Source organism: Caretta caretta, chromosome 1 (genome assembly GCF_965140235.1).
Source record: "Caretta caretta isolate rCarCar2 chromosome 1, rCarCar1.hap1, whole genome shotgun sequence".
In the NCBI taxonomy this organism is placed as follows: domain Eukaryota; kingdom Metazoa; phylum Chordata; order Testudines; family Cheloniidae; genus Caretta; species Caretta caretta.
This window is the reverse complement of record NC_134206.1, coordinates 337,969,224-337,991,399: the sequence shown is the minus strand read 5'-3', so window position 1 is coordinate 337,991,399 and position 22,176 is coordinate 337,969,224. Positions and strand designations below refer to the sequence as shown.

The window sequence follows — 22,176 nt, the reverse complement described above, 5'->3', positions numbered from 1 at the left end:
ATAGGGCCATTTGTACTTCTCAGGTGTGTGGAGAAGCTGTTACCCGTTCAGTAGGCTGGTAAACATCCTTCCGCTAATTAACTGTTACAGAACATGTCTGCCACTTATGGAGGAAATCACTCAAAGCATCACAATTACAGCAGCAGAAATCAGATTTTCGGCATCCCATACGGAACAGTCATCTTGGCATGAGAAAGGAGCGATAAAAGATTTTATACAGAGCTTCCATGTGATATGCGGAAGCTGAGAGGGATGTAATTGATATGAAGATGACTCTCCATAATATGTTGGAGATGTAGAAATCAGCTTCTCTCCTCCATGTGTAAGCTATGTAGAGGGGAGGTAAGTCAATTTGCTTACCAATTCTGTGCTGCAGACCGTGCACAGACCTTGAATTCCTATCCTTGCAAGAGACCACAGCTGGATTTTCTGTAGGAACTTTTCAAATACTAAAAGTGGAAATTATAATCGGATTCTTTTTTTCCCCTCTGCTTAGGAATCCTGTACCAGTCTTTACCATAAGACAGTTACGCGTGCACACACAACTAATGATTTCAGATTCCTTTTTATGAATAGCACTCCAAAGAGAAAACCTTTCAGCACAGAGATAAAACCTTTCAGCGTTGAGATCCACCCCTAAGATCAGTCTGGGTAACTGCTGCCTGCTGTATCTTCTCCCTGCAGGGCTGGACTGGATCTCACTAGTGTTCACAATGGCTGCCAGTTTTGTACCCCTGCCAGAACTCACTACTGATAAGGTGGGGGGAGGTGGTGGGAATGTGTGTTCATGTAGGAATGTCTGCCCTTAATAAAGCCTTCCACACAAGCTTCAAAACAGCTACCGAGCATGGTTAACAACTTCCTGCCCACCCTTTAGTGTGCTAAAATGGCAACTACTTTGCAGTCACTCAAGGCTCTGTATTGTCACCTAGTCTGGGAATGCTCCCCTATCTCAGAGCAAGTAGAAACAGCAGCTGTAATTACTGCAATAAGTGGTTTTGCCTGAACACCTTGAAATAAGAAAAAGAAATGGGGTTTATGTAAGCTTCTGGATATTGGGGTGGCAGCAGTGGTGGGGTTACCCACAATGTTAATAGAACATTGGGGTTCTGTTTCTATTTCACACAAATGTCTGTAACTGTAGGGGAAATGCTAGATGTTACTAGAAAAATAGTTTGTGACAAAATTTAACTTTTTTGCTGCCAGTGGGGGGTTACACCAGGGATGAACTCTGTCCAAATATATATAATTGTTTCTAGTAATGTATAGCTTTCCCCCTGTAATTCTAGATATTTGCCAATGAAATCATTGGAGTTACATCAAGGATGAATATGACCTGCTATTTTTCATATAAATTTTGTTTCTCAGCATTCTTCAAATATAAAATTTATTCTGTAAAGAATTCAGAGTCACTAGAGCAGAGGTCTGTATTACCTGGCCACCGAGTGGTAGCTGTATAAATTATGCTGATGAAATACAACTGTAAATTTGACATCTTTAGAGAACAGTGACATCTACTTTTAAACAATTGACAGCTTTCATTTAGGAGTGGCAGGCATTGGGGTACAAAGTTAAAATGGCTTAGTCCACAATTTTCAAAGGTGGATACTGATTTAGGTTGCCTCAATTTTGGCATGTCCAACTTGAGAGATCCCAAATCATTGGCCACTTTTGAAAATTTGGCCTTTGGTGTCTAGCAGTGCATGGCAACGTGGCTCAGTTAGTCAATTAATAAACCTTCATTGTTTAGTCACTCTAATTCATTGATTGGAACACATCAGAAAGACACCCTCAAGTACAAAAGATATACATAAAACACAGTTATGAAGTCAGAAGTTGATTCAACTTCATCTTAGGAAGTGCTTTTTAAAGATATTAGAACATATTTACAAAGCTGAACATTATGGGCCAGATTCTCCCCTTGGGTATGTTGGTGCAAATCTGGAATAACTCCAGTGCTTTCAGTGACTGCTTCTAGTCTAGTCTATAAGGTTTTATATTAGCGTAGTATCAGTGGTATCTGGCCTCTTACTGCCAGATTAATTTGCGAGACTAACACCTTCTTTATTTGAAGCTAGATATTTCGCTGATTGAAAAAGCTTTCCCTGGGCTTTTTTGGTTTGTTTTGGAAATGTTGAATCAATGAGTGGTCATTAATTATTATTAGTGTTCTTGAGCAGCAGGCTGGAGGCATAGAATCCAGACCAGTTCTCCTTTCCCCGGAATGAAACCTGTGTCACAAGTGCTAACCAAACTTTGCTTTTCTCCTAGCGCATGCCCCGTTGGCACCTGTGATGGATGCACCTTCTACTTCATGTGGGAAAGTGCAGAAGCCTGCCCTTTGTGCACAGAGCATGACTACCATGAGATTGAGGGAGCTTGTAAAAAGGGATTTCAGGTAGAGGACTGATGCCTTTTAGTCAAATTGGATGAGTTGTGTAGGCTTGGGGGTGCTGTTAAACTGCCTGTGTAAGAGCCACAGGGCTAGATTGTGCCTGTACATCACATAGCCATGCTGCTCCAAGAGCAGACCAGGGAGAGATTCACAATTCATTCCTACTTCCTCTTTGCTCCCAGGAGAAGTTATCTGCTACTGGCCTTCTCCATTCGCAGATTACTAACCCTTCCCCATTCCAGATCTGCTCTTCTGACCACGTCAGAGGCAGGCTCCACCCATTCCCCTCTCTGTCATTCCCAATCTCTGCTAGCCTGTGTGAGGAGCAAGCATTGAGGATACAGCCTTTGTCCCCTCCCCGTGCCTGCAGCCATGATGCAGGGGAGTGCAGTTGGGTCTCATTCCAAAAATATTCTTACTGTTAAGTCGCAGGTTACTAGGCCAAGCCATTTTGGAGACATGGGCTAGATTCTGCCCTGCACGAGAACTCAGCCCAGCACAGGAGCAAGGGGTCGGGGCACTGGGGAGCCCTGTTACAGCTCCCTGGTAATTAGGGCTGTCCCAAGCCCCTGTGTAGTATAGAGTAGCTGCCACACTGCTCTAGGGGTATGTCTACACTGCAATCGGAGGCATGATTGCCGCTGATGTCGATATAGCTGCACTAGCTTTAGCTAGCACAGAAGACACAGGAGCATGGACTAGTCTGACCAGAACCAGGGTACGCGCTGTTGCAACAGTGCAGCCTTGCATCGTCTTCACTGCTATTTTTAGGGAGCAGGCTAGATTGGAGCTAGCATGGGTTAGCCTACCTGGGGTGCAGTCACACCTCTGATTGCAGTGTAGACATACCCTACGTTGCTCCACTGGGGTAGGGTCCTGGACGTCATAGCCAGACTACACCACACCTACTCCCTTTACCCTACATCTCTTCTCCCAACACACTCCTCTGTGCTGAATGAGGGGGGGCCATAGGCAGAGGACCTGACAGCAATACACTTGTGCCAGCAGGGATTTCTCCCAGGCATTTACAGCCGGTATACATCCCTGTAGTGTATGGAGAAAAGGTACTTAACCCAGTGGAGAATCTGGCCATGATACGATAAATACAATATTTTTTTGAAGTAAATAACACCTCTATTTTCAGTAATTTCTCTGCCTCGATAACATGTTGTTGTCTTAACCTCAAAATGTCCACAAACGTTCTCTACATTCACATCAACTTTTCTGTATTCTTTCTTATTTGTTTTTTTGAAAGGAAACCTTATATGTCTGGAATGAGCCAAAGCAATGCATGAAGGGGATTGCCTTGCCTGAGAAAAGGGTCAGCACCTGTGAAACCATGGACTTTTGGTTAAAAGTTGGAGCAGGTGTTGGTGCATTCACAGCTGTTCTGCTCGTAGCCTTAACCTGCTACTTCTGGAAGAAAAATCAGAAGTAAGTATTGTCCTGGAGGTGACATACAAAAATAAATCAAAAGCGTGATCCAGAGCTCATTGAAGTCACTAGAAAAACTCCCATGGATTCCACTGGACTTTGAAATCAAACCCTAAAGCAGTGTAGGAAATGTCATACTTAGTCAGTCCAGTGGTCCACTTAGTCCAATTTCCTGTCTCCAGTAGTGGCCATAATAGATGCTGCAGAGGAAGGTGCAAGATACCCTGAAGTAGGCAGTTGTGGGATAGCCATGAGAAGTTTCCTCCTAATCCCTGACAGAGGTTGGCTTAAGGCTGGAAGCAATAGAGATTGGTAAAGTCATAGATTTTAAGACCAAAATGGACCATTATGATCATCTAGTCTGACCTCCTTCATAATATAGGCCACAGAATTCTACCCAGTGTTTCCTGAATCAAGCTTACAGTTTCTGCTTGGTCTTGAATGTATCTTTTAGAAAAAGTCTAAAAGAAAGTCTTTGATTTAAAGACTTCATAGGATGGAGTTTGTTCTCTTCTAGTCTGGAAAACAGGAAATGGATGAGTTGCTACTGCAGTTCTAGTCATGCTTTCTTACTTCTGGTTCTTAAAATATAACTTCAGATTCTTTATAAATGCTTAACAAATAACCCTGCGGAATAGCTGCAGATACTGTTCTGACCACCTGCACTGTTGCAGCTAGAATATGGGGTATTAAGAAAGTAACTGTCCAAGTTTGTACCTTTAGGTTGGAGTATAAATATTCCAAATTAGTGATGACAGCTAACTCGAAAGAGTGTGAGCTTCCAGCTGCTGACAGCTGTGCTATAATGGAAGGAGAAGACAACGAAGAGGAAATAGTATATTCAAATAAACAGTCATTGCTGGGAAAGCTCAAGTCATTGGCAACAAAGGTGAGAATTAAAATTATTATTTTTTATTGACACTGATGTAGCACGGTTAGTTTAATGTGGCTAATTAGCTCATTTTATCATTTAGTTGGGTTACTGTTGTGGTTATGTTATTTCCTATGCATTACTGTGTGATGAATAGATAGAAGTAGGACAGGATTATACGAATATAAATTTGACAAGTATTTAGGAGTGACAAGTGTGTATTAGGTATACAAGTAAGATAAGGCAGTAATGCAAGACGTACAGGCTAAGGGCTGAAAGATTTCAGATTAGCCACACTAGGCCTCAGGCTTAAGAAGACTTGACACGAGTGGGCGACCTAAGATTGACTTTATGCCTGTAGGGTTACCTGCTCCTAAGGGCATTCTGCACCAAAATATTAAAAATTCTGCACCAAAAAATTAAAAATTCTGCACACATTTTAAAATTCTGCAAGTTTTATTTGTCATTAAATAAATGCAGAGGTTCCAGCATGACAGTGGGGAGCACAGGCTTCAGGCTGCACGAAGGTGGGAGATCACTTTGCAGCCCCTCCACCACCCACCCCGGGACATGGACTGAGTAGTGAGCCTGCACACTGTCCCGACACCACAAGGCCTGGACCTGCCCCAGAAACACCCTGTGGCCCTGCCCCTCTGCACCAGGTACATCAGGTGTGGGGCAGGCAGGCTCAACCAGGCAGGATCCAAGTGTGAAGTGGCTCAGTGTGGGGGGATTCAGGTGTGGAGTGAGAGGGTTCTGTGTGGGAAAATCTGGGTGCAGGCAGCTCAGTCGGGGGTATAGATCGGGGGGGGAATCTGGATGCACAGAGGGGGGAAGTGCGGGGGGGGGGAAGTGCATTGGGGGGAAGTGCAGGGGCAATGGGACTCTGCAGGGGCTTCCAGGTGAAGGTGGTTGGGACTCAGCGGAGGTGTCTGTGTGGAGTCTAAGCAGGAGAGCTGGGGGAGTGGGGCTTAGTGGGGTGGGGGTCTGGGTGCAGCTAGTTGGGGGTCAGTGGTATGGGGCTCTGGATGTGGAGGCTCAGAGTGGTGCAGGGGGGGTGGGGCTCGTCAGTGTGGAGGTTTGAGCATAGGCACCATCTTTAAGAGTTACCCCACTCTGCCCTCATTCAACGCCTTCCCCCAAGACCTCCATGCCCCACTTCTTCCCGCCCTTGCTCCTTCCCCTCCTCCCCAGCACCTCCTGCATGCTATTGAACAGCTGAACCATGGTAGATGGGAGGTGCTGGGGGGAGGGAGAGGCACTGCTTTGCGGGGCTGCCGGTGAGTGCTGCGCACCCACTATATTTTTTCCGTGGGTGCTCCAACCCTAGAGTATCCATGGATTCGGCATCTATGGGTTTGAGTGCAGGGAGCTCATTGGGGGTGGTTTGGGTGCAGGGGTGGGGATTTGAAGGCGGGGGGTCTGGGTGCAGGGGGGCTCCAGATGCAGGGGTTGAGGTTCAGTGGGGTAGGGTTTGGATATGGAGGGGTAGGGAGGTTCTGGGTATACGGGGTGAAGCTTGGCGAGGGTGTCTGGGTATGGGAGGTCTAGATGCATGGAGGTTGGGCAGATGGGGGAGCAGCTCCCCATACAATGACCCCTTCCCCCGCAGCTGAGGAGCGATGGGAGCAGGAAGCAGGGGAGGATGCTGAGATTCTTGCAGCTGGGGGAGGTTTCTGGGGGTGGGTCTGACACAGCCGCAGCCACTCCTTGCAGGGGAAGAGGAAGTCCCATCCTCTCCTGCCTCCAGCCCAGCTGGGACTAGCAGCTGATCCCAGCTCAGGGTAGGTGCCACTGTCTGGGGTGTCCCCAGCCTCATGGTGATTTACCTCTGTGCCGGCTGCTCTGGGTGCCTGCACTGCTAGGGAGTGCTGCGTGACTGCTTTTGCAGCTTCCCTGTCAGTAAGTAATTTTTCTGCAGGGAAGCAAAGAAATCTGCAGGGGACATGAATTCTGCGCACGCACAGTGACACAGAATTCCCCCAGGAGTAAAGGTTACAAGATTACTGTTCTGGTGATGTTCCAGAAAAAGAGACCAAAGTGTGCCCATCTAGACAGCAAGGCACCTGACCACAGGTCACCATGGAAACATGTTTACATAAATGCTAATGAGAATAAGGGAAACTCAGAGAACAACCTGTGTAAAGCAGAGCACCCCAAAATGGATGGGGTGTGGAAGTACAGATAAGTAAAAGAAGTTGGAACCTTCATGCATAAGCATAAAGTGTTAAGCTTGGTCAGAACAACAAGATAAAAGGGGTTGGTTGGTATGGATAGGGTGGGAAGACCCTGAGGGAAGACTTCATTGTGATGACCCCAGCAAGAACCACTCCTCTATTGATGACCACCTGTTGAAAGATCCATCAAACTCTGTAATATCTTTGGATATGTGAGTATGAATACAGCATTAGAGAGTGCATGGGATTTCTTAGGTTTTTATATATTTGTCTGTGATTGTAACTTTATAAGTTACAAGTAAAAAATCTTGTTTGTGGTCCCTGTATTTGATCTTCTGTGCTCCTAAGAGTCCCCCAATCTAATTGATCTGAAAACTGTAGCACCACAGGAGCCGAACTCACTTCCTAGGGACACGACAGTTTAACACAGAGCTCTTCGTTCAATTTTAAAAAGAGGCTACACTAACTAACCTGCAAACGCACACATCTATAGATTCACCGGGCTTCTTTAGTGTCAATGGCACTGAGTTGCAGGATTCTCTCTTGCCCAGAGAACTTATAACATGGATCTTCAGAGTATGGACAACAACTGAAAAGAGTTTGTCTAATGGACACCTCACACAGGTCACCTCTCATTGCTGATTAAACATCATTACAGGGGCTTCCATAGGAATTGCTTACGTGGAAAATTAACATTCTGAAGGCACCAAATGTCTAGCTAGCTCTCCATGGTTTATCTGTAAGTGCTCTGTAGACCACTGGAAGTCCATAGACCACAGTTTCAGAACGTGGGCTTCCAACTATACATGCACATCTGCAAATGCTTGGTGTAGCGCTTACTGCCCTGATAAATCCCAGCCATTTCAAGGGAGAGCACAGTAGTAAGCGGTAGTGTTTGCAGGATGGGGCCCTAAATTAGATATAGCCAAAAAAACACAAGCCAAAGAAGAGGGAGGGTTGGGAGATTCTAAGGGTCTGAGCTTGCAAGTACTTGCAAGTCCTTTTCCAAAGGCTCAAAGACATCCACTGCTTCAAAGTGGTTCAGGCCAATAGTGCTGAGTACAACTGGTTGAAACTTTTCATTTGAAACTCTTTTTTTCTTCTGAAAAATGGCTTTTTTTAAACTGAAAAGTTTCACAAAAAGCGTTGTGTTTTCAAAATTGTCCAGTTTTTCATCAAAACCCCAAATTTCAAATGTTCAGATTTATGGGGTTTTTGCCTTTCTTGTCTCTGATTTTCCTATTTGCCACTGAATGTGACAGAATGAATGATGTGTAGGGGTATCGCCTCCTGCCCCCCTTCTTTTCTTTTTCTCCATTTTAATTTTTTCCCTTCTGCAACTTTCCTGTATCTTAAACTTTGGAAAAATTAGAAGGGCCAGATGAAAAAGTGTGTTTGTGGGGCGGGGAGGGAGGAACCCCGCATTTGGACATCATTCATTTTATTGTAGTGAGTGGCAAGAAGGAAAAAAGGGAATGGGAATATAGCATATTGAAAATTCAAAATTTCAAAAATGTGATTTTTTTTTTAAAAAAAAGCAAAATATTCCCTCGCTTGCTCCCTCCAAAAAAGATTCCCTCCCCCCATTTTGAACCTTGCAAAAAAGAAAATGTCTCAGAAGTGTTGATTTTGTGAAAGCGCTCTGCTGCTGAGTGTAGTGAACATTGCTGACTACCTCTGCTGCTGAACATAGTGTTTACTACCATGAATAGTCCTGATGAGTTTAAAGGCTTGTTTGATGAAGTGTGCAGAGCTGGGCCTGTAATGATTAGAAGAAGAGAGGAAGGATTGCTGGAAGAAATAGGTTTCATAGTTCAAAAGTAAGCTTAGTGCTTAATATTAAGAGTAGCGATCACTTGCACACCTGCGCACTGTTTTCAAACAGACTATTCTTAACTCAAGTTCCTATGTTCATTTTAACGGGCTTCCCTGCACATTGTTACCTTTTCAAATAAGCCTGTCAGATATCTCTGGCTTTTTTTTTCTTCCATCTGCTGGATAATCAGAGCTGCCAAACTCAGCCTCCAGGACCTCATTAGCTTACTCAAGTCTGCATCCTATATCCCTGCAGATAACTGGGATTTAGTATATATTTTTTCAGAACACATGTGATAGGCATCATTCTTCATTAATGCAAAAGATGAGAAGTATAACTTCTTTTAAAAAAACACAGAGAAAAGAGAGAGTAAAAAATATGGGGGACATGGACAATGTAAAGATTTAACAACAGAGAGAGAGAGAGAAAAAAATCAGAAATACATAAAAGGATCAGACCCGAAGTGATTACTTTTCTGTGTTCCAAAACTTCTCATGAAGTTACTGAGAGCTTTGACTAGATAAGAAATGCAGAGCTGAGCCCCTAATGTAAAAAAAGGAAACATATTTATTTGCAGTATTATTGTTATAACAACCCAGAATGTAGGAATTGCTGTGCTGGATCAGGCTGGGTGGTGCAGGAAACCCTGCAGTAGGCAACTCTGGGAAAATCTGACCCCGCACACGCATTAGGTCTCATCGTAATAGTTAGAGATTGATTTAAACCCCAAAGCGTGAGTTTAGTTTCATATCTCTTTCCAAAATATTTGTTAGCATTAAGTAGCATAGTTGTAGATTTGCTTGCCTTCCATATACAGGTCCACTCCCTTTTTTAAACAAGGTCTGTATCGTAGTACACCAAGAAAAGTTTGGTATTTGTATTAGCATTCTGAAGGCATAATTTAATCAATGTGTTAAGCTTCTACAGTTGCAGGAGTCTCAACCTTTTCCCACCAATAACCTCAAAACCACCTGCCTTTTTTCTTCCCTCCAGTATCCTGGAGTTCTTGTCCTCAGCAACCTTCTGTGGCAATGAGATCCACAGTCTAATTACACATAGGTTGAAAACATATTTCCTCATCAGTTTTGAGTTTGCTACTTTTTACATTAATGACTCTTTTCGCTCCAGCTAGAATCATCTACAATGTTGTCAGTAAAATGCTCTGCATGAGAATCAACTTGGGTGTACTCACAAGGGGTACATTATAGGGCAGGCTAGAAAACAACAATTCCACTTCAGGAAAAAATTTGAGGTTTTGAAATTTGTTTTTATTCTGTGGAACTTTTTTTTTTAAACAAACGAGAGATTTTGATGTGCCACAGAATAGCTAACGTCCTGGTGGGTAGGGCACTCACCCAGGATGTGGGAGACCCAGCTTTGAATCCTTCCTTTGCAAGAAGGACTTGAACCTGGGTTTCCCATATTTCAGGTAAGTGCCCTAACCACTGAGCTGCAGAGTCAGTCTCGTTTGTTGGCCCAGTGAATATTAAAGTATTTATACATTTGGAACAGCTCCAGCAGGAGAAATTGAACTAGAAACTGACTCTGCAGGCTGGTGGCTAGTGCACTCACCTAGATTTGGAGCAGGGACTTGCACCTGGGTTTCCCACATCCCAGCTGAGTGCCCTCTCTCACTTGTTTTTCATGACAAATTTCCAAAAGTCACTGGTTCCTCCTGGTGCAGAAAGGAAATTATTTTGAAATCTCAAAAATTTTCAGTGGACTGGAAAAGCATTTCCCACCCAGCTCTAGTTAAATCCCCAATTAAGCAAAACACATAAACATGGGAATAGTCCCATTTGAGGCCCCGATCCTGCAAACACTTACGTGCTTAACTTCATTACTGTGAGTAGTCCCAATAAAATCAAAGTGATTGCTCACTGTAGTAAGTTAAATGCATGGGTTAAGTGTTTGGAGAATTGGTGCCTTAGGGCATATCTGTACGTACAGAGCTGTGCTGGGGGGCACAGCTGTACCGATGCAGGTGCGCTACCCATCAGCACGATAAAACCACCTCCACAAATGGCAGAAGCGATGACATAGCGCTGTGCCCACGAGTGCTTATATCGGTGTAACTTATGTTGCTTGGGGGGTGGTTTAGTCACATCCCTGAGTGACATAAGTTATGCTGACATAAACTGTAGTGTAGACACAGCCTTAGTGAAGGGGGAGGCGATTCACAGTCTGAACGGTCAACACGTGTTAAATGCTCTGCTGAACTAAGGCCTAAGTGAGTTGGTTAAGGGTACCGAAGGAATCAGTGTCAGGGTTCAGGAGTTTCTCACTCTTAGTTCTTTGCTCAAACTGCTCTCACTCTTGAATATTTTGTATTTTTTTTACAGTAATGCATCATAATTTCTTTGTAATTCTATCATAAAATCCATAACCTTGACTGTGAAAAATATGCCATTTGGTGGACATATCTATATACTTCCAGTAAAGGAAACACTAAAAAATTCATATCCTTTCTACCTCACAATGGAATTTTGAAGTGTGTGCAATTTTTATTTTTAATTTATAGAGATGTTACAATTAGTTTGAAATTAAAGGCCAAATTCTACTCTCATTTACTGTGGCACAATCTCAGTAAAGTCTTCAACAGGAGTTGCACTCGAGTTACTGAGAGTAGAAATTTGTTCCATGACTTTTTATACTGAGTGAAGAGATGTTAGAACACTTCAGAGTGAATTTGAGAAATCATGAGTGACGGGAACTTGTCTCTTTACATTGCAGGAAAAACAAGATTGTTTTGAATCTGTTCAACTGAAATCTTCAAGATCACAAAATATATGAGGATTAAATGCTACCTTCAAAGAAACAAACCTGATTTCTATTTTTACAGGACCACATTTTAAACATATTCCTGCAGACAGCAGAATAATGATTGCAGTGAGAAATGCTGAGCCATTTAAGCAAAAAGAGGGTGGAAATCAAAACAAAAGATTGGATTGCCTTATTCTGTGGTCAAGTACCTTGCCAAAAACAAGAAGCAGACTGCTTGGATTCCAAACTAGGAATGAAGCTTAACTCAGGAAGAGATATACATACTGCAACTGACATCAGTTTTGTATTCACCTGTGCATTGCTCAGGCCTGCTGTGTGATTTATTGGTACCTTTCAGTGCATAATCACGTTGTCCATATGCATTGTAAGAACTGATTTTCTGAGAGATTCAAAACTTTCTGCAAAGGTTCTGTACTGTCCTTTTTGTAGCCTAACTTCCAGTCTCTCTTAAAATCAAAATGGGGAATGGTACTTGAAACAGAATCATGGATGACTTTTGATCCTTGGATAAAATAATGCTTTTAGGGTTAAGGGCTGGATGGCCTGCAACAGCCTTTAGTGAGGCAGGGCCAATTTTGCACCCATGGATCAAACCCACTTAGATGCCAATGTGATGACCATCTGGGTTGGCTTGAACTTGGCACTCCTGAATTTAAGACTATATCTATACCTACAGCTAAGGGTGTGATTTCCAGCTTGTGTCAACATTCTCGCATCTGTTGTCATCAATCTAGCACGCTAAGAATCGTAGTGTAGCCATGGTAACATAGGCAGCGGCCACGTGGGCAAGCTGTGCCGAGTATGTACCCACAGGGTTCTGGTGGATTTGTACTCAGGGTGGCTAGCCCAGGCCACCGCTTGGCACTGCCCGTGCTACTGTGGCTACACTACTGTCTTCAGTGTACTGGTTTGAGAGCTACGCGAGCTGAGAGTCACACCCGCACCTCCAAGTGCAGACATACCCTAAATGGGTGTGCTGCCAGTACCTGAGTTGACAGATCAGATCCGTCCATTTAGAAGCCGCAGGAGCGCTCATAAATCTTTTTACATGGTCCAGACACTAGAGGGGGGCAAAGATCCATAATGTGAATTATGCTTTCTCCCTGCCTGGCGAAGCTTGTCCTGAGCATCGGAGGTTGACAGCAGTTCGAGTTGTCATTTGTGTGACAACCCCCTGGGATCAGCATCTGTAGGGATTGAATCCTGGACCCTTTCAGGGCGGGGGGAACCACAAGCTTCTCGTGTCTAAGCTAACCGAGCCAATTTGCAGTTGAGAGGCAGTATCAGACTCTTTAGCCTGTATTAGAGTAGCAGCCGTGTTAGTCTGTATTCGCGAAAAGAAAAGGAGGACTTGTGGCACCTTAGAAATTTTATAAATTTGTTAGTCTCTAAGGTGCCACAAGTACTCCTTTTCTTTTAGCCTGTATGTGGTCTAAAAAGGGACAAGGACCCCCCTGCAGGTATTAATGTTGGTTACACCATCATGTATCTTAGTATACAAATGGGTTCTACTGTCGATGCAAGTTATTGTATATTTAAAGGAGGGCACAAAAAGGTGCTTTGCATATTGAAGGCTGGCCTGAGATTCTTTTTCAGGGCCTAAAAATCTCTGACTTAAGCAACCGCGTTAAAAGTATGTGATCTTCCTAATATCCAGTCTATGAAAAACTGTAATTTCCTGAAATTCAGTGCAAGTTGAACTGAAAATAATCTGCTAAAATGTGGGTATAAAATTGTTGATGAAAATTATGAAGGAAAGAGTTGCGTAAAGCTAGGAAGAAATGAGGCTCCAATCTTGTCACTCTAATCAGACCTATATCTGCATCACAATAAAATGCCTGAATTGTGAAATGCATATAAAACTTTGGAAAAGACACAGGCAAAAATGGTGTTTTTACTATAAAGAATATATAGATTTGGGCTTTTGAATGACTCAGTTGCATCAACCAGTCTGAGAAGAGTCCACTTCTAAATTAAATCTAAGATGAAAACTGAATATTTTATTATACTATGAGATGTGGAAGGAGATTTTATGAAGATTAGAGCTTCTTTTTCTTGTTTAGAGAAATTTATTTCAATTATTTTATATATCCAGTTACAGAAACTGGGATCTGTTCTTCTGATTGGAGTTACTTTGGGTATCTCATCGGGGGTCGTGTTCATTTCTTTTTGTTGTTCTTGAAACAGCATTTCATTTTCCAGAAAGAAGGGATTTTTGTGAGGTATTGAACCATTTTTTGATGTTTTTGAATGTATATTAAATACAAGTTTCTTTTTTTGTATATTTTGTACTGTTGCCCATTCATTATCTTACATTGTATTTGTCGTCATCCTATCATTTGCACGTAGTCAACAATGGTAACATGCTCCCTAGCAAATGCCAATTGGGATTTTGAGATGTGTTCTTTGCTGATCTTTTATGAAGAGGATTTTTTTTTATGTCATTGAATTTTATTCAGATAGCGTGTTTTAGTGTCAAAGATTTTCAGCTGATGAGCATTTGTGCAGTGAAGTGAAAATATATTTGAACTGCGAATTTACAATCTTTGGAAGAACTGTAGCATGCATTACATTTGGCAGTGTTCTTCAGTGATGGGTGGAGCCATGGAGTGTTCCACCTTGCACAGAATTACATCTGTCACCACTGTTTTCATCTGTTGCTCTTATCTGCACCCGTTTCCCAAGCTATAGAGATATAAGTAGGATTACTTTCTAGGAACATCTTTTCTTCTTCTGCCGCTGGAGTCGTATCCCTGACACATTAAAATGCCTTAAATTTTAACAAACTACCTTTCAGTTTTATTAATACAAAGGAGGGGTTTTGTTATTTCCCAACCCCCCCAATGACTTTTTCAAATTAGATATTAAATAGCATTTTTTGTCGGCTCCTGCAGCCTTTGGTATATGACGCTTCTTACATGGGGTTCCAAATGATCTGTCATATTATTATAAGAAATTCTTCTGGGCACCCTGAAGGTTCACCTGGCTGAGCACGATGAGAAGCAGAAACCAACTAAGCCTATAGAATTGATGTAAGGCTAGTGTAAAGTATTGTAATGGAATTTTCCAGCCATAAATAAGTTTGTTCTGCTACCTTTTAGCTGAGTTTTGGCTGTTTCTCTTTTTCTTTCCCTAAAGATAGGCAAAAAGGCAGTTTCATGTTCCCACAAAAGGCACAGTTTTGAAGTCTTGAAACACTTCATTAAGCAAACGGTTGCCTGTGACATCTTGTGTTCTGCCCAAAGGTACTCACAGCAACCATCCCATCAGCAACGTCATGTGTGAATTTGTTATTCATAAACAAATGGCCATAAAAAAATGCAAAGCGCTCTGTTATGTGTTCAGTTGATTAAATGGGATACATTTTTATCACTGCAGTTGCCTGCTTTTCTTTTAAATCTGGATCCAAGCAACTGAATCTTTTCATGGGTTAAACACATTTACGTGACCTCGCTGTATAAATTATTGGCAAAGTAAGTATGGATGTGATTGCGTCTGCTCTGGTGCTGTTTTCTCAGAAAAACAAAAGCCTGCAGAGAATTTATCTGTAGTCAGCTTTGCTAAGTATACTGAGCCACATCCAAAGCTGGTGCAAATTGGGGCAGCACCACTGAACTCAATGGAGCTTCTCTGATTTACACCAGTAGAGGATCTGGCCCCAAAGGTTAAATCAGAATTTGACCTCCCCACCTTGGTTCTGACTACTTTTGTTGTTGTTTGTAGTATATTATATGATTGATTTGGAGTCCAAGCCTAGGAAAAATTAGATCTCTCAAGGCTTTCACTAGCAGCCATTGGGTAGTTGTAGGCAGCTGTTAGCCCTTCTAATAAAAGGAGGAGCTTCTATTGTTTACTGTTTAAAAGGAGACTCTGAGATTGGGGGCTTGTCAAGGAGTGTGTGGGAATTCTCGGTTTTCCTGTCCCAAGGGTGGGATGGCCGGAAGGATGGCAACAGACGTTGCCATACAGGAGCCATCTCCGTGTCCAACAAGGGCCAGTATCACCAGATGCTTCAGACTAAGATGCAAAACTCTCACAATGGATGAAGTTGCTTCTGAATCCCCGACTGTTCGGTTTTGGTTTATGTCCTGAAGCATGAGGGGGAAATCGCTCTTAAACTGTTGTGTCCCTGTAGTGTGACTATGAACGGTTTCATGAAATGTCTAATCCTACCAAGCCCTTTGCCTCAATGATATCACAAGGCAGTGAGTAATCACTTCATTCTGGGGGTTTAACCTCTTACAACTTTCTCCTTATTCGTAACCATTGGCCAATGTGTCCTCCTTAATGTCTTCCTTCAGCAAACAAGGAAATTGTGGTCCTTTTGAGGAGTAAGTGTGTAGGTCGGAGCAGAAGAAATCAGAGTCTTATTTGATGGCTCGTGTGATTGCTGCAGCTCCTCCTGGAATATGCTGGATCGGTGATGTGGTAAGATGGGATCACCAGTGACCTCACTGGCGTGCTATTGGTCAAACAGCAGAGGTGGGGAAGGGCTGCAGTGATGATCACAAGCTTCTGCAGTGGTTTGTGCGGACCTCCAAGTGTTGAAGTTGAAACTGACAAAGGAGCAAACTGCAGAAGTGTGTGTACTGCCATAGGAAGACATTTTGGATCAGACTCATGGTCCATTAAAAAGGACTCTAAAGCCAAAATGAGGTGGGATGTGTGTGTGTCTGAGTTTCTGCAAAAACTCAGCCTGAGACACTCCCAGGTCATGGGGAACTTGAAACTGCATCTGGAATCTTTGTTGTACTACTGCAGCTATATGCTGATTATGTTGCTGCTGTTGTTTTAGTTTATTTGAGTTTTTGTTTAAACCCATTTATTTTGACTAATAAAAGTCTGTCAGACTCATAAAGCAACCAGCTCGAGTTGTGCCTGTCCTTCCAGCAAAGTCATCCAGCAAAAGGTGCCTTTTCTCCACACCCACTGTTCTCAAGTGACATCTACAGAGATAATGTCGACCTGGGGATAGTTGTACTGCAGCAGCACTCAGAAACCTGCAGATAAGAGTATGTTGCGTGCGTTTGATTTTCTGTGGGGCTTTTAGCAAGTGGATAGCTTGAGAATTTGAACCACACATGGAGCACTGTTGTGAAATCTGCAGGTCAGGCTTCACCACGCACTGCAATTCATCTCAAAGGCTGCCACTATTTTTCTCAGCTAATCACATAATATTAGATTTCTAAAATCTTTACTAGAATTTGACAGCTGGAGTTGGGAGAAGGGAATGGGCTTTGCTAATGTTGCTTCCTTGGGAATGGATTTGAAATAGCTGTATACTTGGAATCACTGGCCTTCATAGGTCAAAGTGCGGGGGCAAAGATAGCATGCTGTCTTTATGGATGGGCATGTTGCAGGCTTCATTGAAGTCAGTGGAAAGAATCCCATCGACATCAGTGAGCTTTGGATCAAAACTATTATCCAGCAGCATTAAGTGTGGATAGGGAATAACCCAACTCTGACCCACCGTTTTGAAGACAGCCACCATTAGACACTGCATGAGGGTGTCATAAAAATCCATCTACGTTCAGATCAGTTAAGAAAGCATGGAACTGGTTCTCTTCTCACATATGCTGCACAGGTGCATTGACTCAATCCTGATTTACACTGGGATAAGAGAGATGGAGAATCTAGCCCTGTTATTCTATCATGTGAGTTCATAATGAATGTTGGTGCGTACGTAACACATTGGCACAGTGCGCGTTATTGCCCCCTCTAGTGGCTGGTCCACATGAGATGGTAAGAGGCTAGTGCTGCTGCCACCAGCTGATGGAATGACTCCCATCAGGTCCTGAGTTCAAACTCAGGCAGGGAATCGTTGCACAGACATAGGGGGTTTTTCATCCTGCAGGCTCTTGAATAGTACGGAGAGAAATTCACAGCAAAGCGAGCGCTTGTGTGTGATGCTGAGTCCTTTACAACGCTTAACAATCTGAGCAAATCTCACTCCCTGATCTGGAGTTAATTACCCAAACTCAGTATATCCCTCCTTGCTGTCCAGCATCCAGCTTTCAGCACTCGTGTCAATGATAACACTCAGCATTTATCTGAAGCATTTCACATGTTCAAATGGACATTTACTAATTAACAGATGATTTAACTGGGATTTGGTCCTGCTTCGAGCAGGGGGTTGGACTAGATGACCTTCTGGGGTCCCTTCCAACCCTTATATTCTATGATTCTATGATCCCGGAGAGGGAGAGGGGTTAATATTTTCATCCTCATGTTACAGATGGGGAAACTGAGCCAGAAATGTGAAGTGACAGCCTGTGAGGATTTGGGGAATCCATCTTTACAATTTAGGAATTCTGTGTGAGATTATGAACTTGCTGTATGTATCTTTACCAAGCTGCAAACTGCATTTTGAAAGGGCAGCTTTTTGACTTTTCTGTTGTCCTTTCACCTCCATGTAGGACCTAAATTGCAACAGGGTAGTAGTACAGGGCTGACAATAGATGATGGTTAACGCTGGAGTGGGCTCCCATTGAAATGGAACAGGTCTGAACACTAGATGGTTCCAGACAAGCAGAACTGGTTTGTCAGGGAAGAGGTCGCCTTGGCAACAGTCACTTGTCAGGGGTGGCTGGTCACCTGAGCAAGAAGTCACCTGATAGGGCTAAAAGTTATACAAGGACAGGAGCTGTGTAACTGAGGGGCCATTTTTATTTCAGCTAAAGAGGAGGGAGAAGAAACCCAGCATGTAGGGACCTTTGGGAACACAGTTGGTCCCCCAGGACTCCCAAGAGAAGGGCGAACTACTGAGGGCCATTGTGTTTAGGATGTTTATTACTTTCTAATTGATCTGTAGTCTCATGCTTTATCTCTTCAGTAAAAGGGCAATTGGGGAAGACTCTGGGCAGAGGGTCTTTGTATGTTGTGTACGTTACACTTACCAGAGGCCACCTGAGAAAGTTAAGTGGTAACCTAGAAGGCTCACACCTTTGGGTAGAGCTCTGGGAGAGGGTGTATTTAGGCTACAGGGAAGTCTGAAAGGCAAGCAATGAGCCCATGGGCTAGGCAGCTGGACAGCAGGTTGCTAGATGAGGGATCTGTGCCCTCACAGTGTGGCTCGTGACCCAATGCCGGGTCAGTGGCTGACTCTGTTCAGGCTCAAAACGCTCTGGGAGCCAGAGGTGTGGATTCCTTCCCAACCAGTCTAGTCAGTGGCCACAAGGAGGTGCACAACTAGAACTATGACAGGTTTCAGAGTAACAGCCGTGTTAGTCTGTATTCGCAAAAAGAAAAGGAGGACTTGTGGCACCTTAGAGACTAACCAATTTATCTGAGCATAAGCTTTCGTGAGCTACAGCTCACTTCATCGGATGCATACTGTGGAAAATACAGAAGATGTTTTTATACACACAAACCATGAAAAAATGGGTGTTTATCACTACAAAAGGTTTTCTCTCCCCCCACCCCACTCTCCTGCTGGTAATAGCTTATGTAAAGTGATCACTCTCCTTACAATGTGTATGATAATCAAGTTGGGCCATTTCCAGCACAAATCCAGGTTTTCTCCCCACCCCCCCACACAAACCCACTCTCCTGTTGGTAATAGCTTATCTAGAACTATGACGTCCTAAATCAGTGATGGAGGAATGCTGAATTCACATGGAGAGTAAGACTTTGTGAGAATGTGGATCAAGCGTTTCACTATAATCCAGATGAGTTATCACTCCTCCGTTTCAATTGGCCACCAGTTCTGGAATGAAAACCAGCCCCTTGGCTCCAAAAGCTCAGCATCTCAACCTCCTGAGCTAAAGAAACAGCTGCATTACCAGGCAGATGGGGAGTGTGAAGGGACACACCCTCCCACTGGCCGGGTGGCTAATGAGCTTCTCTGGGCCTGTGCTGCACTAACGAGGCACACCTGCATGGCTTGTTCAACATGGAGGAGGAAGGGCTTAAAAAGGGAAACTTACCATAGGAATGGGTGATGACCAGGAAGAAGGCTGCCACTAACAGGCAGACAGCCATAGAACACACTGTTTCCAGAGCCGCCCCGGGAAGAAGAGTAAGAGGTAAACCACGCAAAGGCGCAATAGACTTTGAGAGATGGAGCCTGTAAAGCTGTATCCAGGGGCTGTCTGAGAGGCTGACCCTCTTCCTCCTCTCCTGCGAGGGGAGGGGAGGAAGAAGAACCAGGCCCCTCAGCCCCTGAGAATTCTCCAAGTGCAGCCGCTGGCAGAGTACAGAGGGTAAGTGATGGGACAGTGAGTCCTAGGGGGGCACTAGGAAGTCCTGCACCCTCCTACAGGGAGCTTATAAACCAGGGGTGACCAAACTGTGGCTCATGAGTCACCTGCAGCTCTTTTATAGTAAAGTGTGGCTCTTGGCACCACCCCCCTGCCCTCCTCATTCTCTGCCTACCAGACTGCGGGGAGGTCGTGGAGGTAGGTGCTTCTTCCAGAGAAGACTAGCGCCTGCTCTGAGTGGGGGGCACAACTTAAAGGTTCGGCTCCTCCAACAGCTTGAGTTATGTCCCCCCAGGCACACTCCCCCTCTTTCTCTCAGTAGCCCCTCCCTGTAGTCACAAACAGCTGGGAGCTGCAGGGAGGGGCCCCTGCTTTAGCTCTGTGGTGAGAGGCAGCAGCTCTCCCTACAGCTCCCAGCTGTTTGCTGCTGCCTCTCCCAAGGACTGCAGCTCCCAGCATGCCAGCTCCAGCAGTTCCCATGGAGGGATGGGGCCTGGCGGCACCATGTGACAGAGCCAGCAAACCCTGGCAAAAATGGGGGGGGGGGAGAGTCATGTGAGCCCCCCCCCCAGGTGCCTTCCCCTATGCATCACCTCTGGCAGCAGGGTGAGGGGAGGTCTCGGGGTTTCAGCCCCGGCTCTCGAACTTCTGAAGATTGTCATATGTGGCTTGGAGGGTCGGTAAGTTTGGCCACCCCTGTTATAAACACATGAATGGATCAGGTGTCTTCCGTTTGGCAGTGGGACTCATGTAGCCCTGCGTTTTCTGAAGTCTCTTGTGATTTTTGGGTGCGCAGCTTGAGAGATCTTAAAGGACTAATTTTGAAAGTGCTGGTGCTTAGCAGCCTTGGAAAAGCAGGTCCCGTTGTGGTAGCCCGAGTTAAGTGCCCAAAATTGCTGGACTAGATTGAAAATCAATGGAACCCCTCGTGGAGTAAGAACCTCTTTCACATTGAATAGTACATCAGAACCTGACCCTAAATACTTAAACCTCTCCATGTACAAGGTGCTGATGGGTCACTCCAAAGACTCGCAGTTCCAAAGAGAAATGGATTCTTCTGCCTCCCCCCCTCCACATCCCCTGCCCTTTCTGTATAAAAGCAGAGCGAGCTAGAGCCTCAGCTGGTTTCATTGAAGCCAATGGAGGTATGTCAGTTCACACCAGCTGAGGATCTCCATTGGCTTCAGTTACACCTATTAAGGAAATGGCCCCAAGTGTCTCTTCTGAACATTTGTTCTGGGTAGGCAAAAGTTTTGGAAGCCATTGGTGTTTGCAGCTGGCTCAGTCATACGTAAAAGTCTCCTGGCTGGCGTTAAAATTGTGCTGCTCTCTGAAACCTGTTGATCCTGGTGTTGAATGTATTTTTCCTGTGTTCGTCCTGAGTGCTTTAAGTTACTCTCATTTGGATGTCCAGGGAAGGTAGATCATGTGACACTTGCCGATGTTTGAAATAAACCAGTGGCAAAAGAAGAAAGGAAAATATCAAAGTTTGCTAGTACCTTTGCAGGCACTGCAGTAACACAGCATGAGAATCTGTGGGGCATGATTCAAACCAGACTTCAAAATGGGCTTTTGACTCTAGACTGCTACTCCGGTTCAATGAATACCTCTGGATATTGTCCTGTTACAGAAGACTCAAGATAGATTTTACTGTTTGGAAAAATCTTCTTACATTCTTGATAGTCCATATGCTGTAATTTCTTTACCTTTAAAGTGCCATGCTCAGGGGAGTGTGCTAATTTTCCTTGGCTCAAATCAAATTTATTTTGTACGTGATATTGGCCAGATTGCTAATTTGGAGAAACGACACGGGTAGCACTACTGTCAGGTCTGTGCAGTGTCTGTCAGGACTTCTCTTAACTCTGCTTTAGCAAGTACTATTGATTCCATTACTAAATTGAATCCTGCTTGTTTAATTCCATTTCATTTCACTGGAGGGGAAAGAGAAAGAATTACAGCTAAGGAGCCAGACACCAGGTTTTTTGAGTTGTTGTTATTATTTATTATTAAATGCACATTGCACCAACAAATGTGCTAGACAATTTAAAGTGTTATGAAGAAAAGGGGCCTGATTCTCATTGATGCTAAGACTCAGACACTCAGTATCATAGAATATCAGGGTTGGAAGGGACCTCAGGAGGTCTTCTAGTCCAACCCCCTGCTCAAAGCAGGGCCAATCCCCAATTTTTGCCCCAGATCCCTAAATGGCCCCCTCAAGGATTGAACTCACAACCCTGGGTTTAGCAGGCCAATGCTCAAACCACTGAGCTATTCCTCCATGTGAAAGGGGCCTTAGTATCAGTCAGAATCTGCCCCAGAAGAAGAATTTACCCAAGGAAGGCAAGGAAATGTGTCAAAAAAACTCTGGCTGTCAGCCTCAGGTGGCTGGGGCTCATGCAGAAGGGCCGTGCACACCTAGGAGGCAGAGATAAAAGGGACAGCTGGAGCCCTGCCAGGGGCTGATCAAATAAGTTTGAGAACCGCTGCCTTAGACAGATTTG

General features: G+C 44.1%; 1 protein-coding gene across 1 annotated transcript in view; it reads left to right on the top strand.

The window, feature by feature from the left end:
• The window catches only part of ELAPOR2 (endosome-lysosome associated apoptosis and autophagy regulator family member 2), a 139,007-nt gene extending 122,668 nt beyond the window's left edge, over window positions 1-16,339 (top strand). Inside the window, exons 19-22 of the mRNA XM_048836524.2 lie at window positions 2,272-2,398; window positions 3,651-3,829; window positions 4,553-4,718; window positions 11,427-16,339. Coding sequence (XP_048692481.2) covers window positions 2,272-2,398; window positions 3,651-3,829; window positions 4,553-4,718; window positions 11,427-11,486 — 532 coding nt within the window. The 3' untranslated portion in view covers window positions 11,487-16,339. The remainder of the gene's footprint in view (window positions 1-2,271; window positions 2,399-3,650; window positions 3,830-4,552; window positions 4,719-11,426) is intronic.
• Window positions 16,340-22,176: the final 5,837 nt, after the last annotated feature.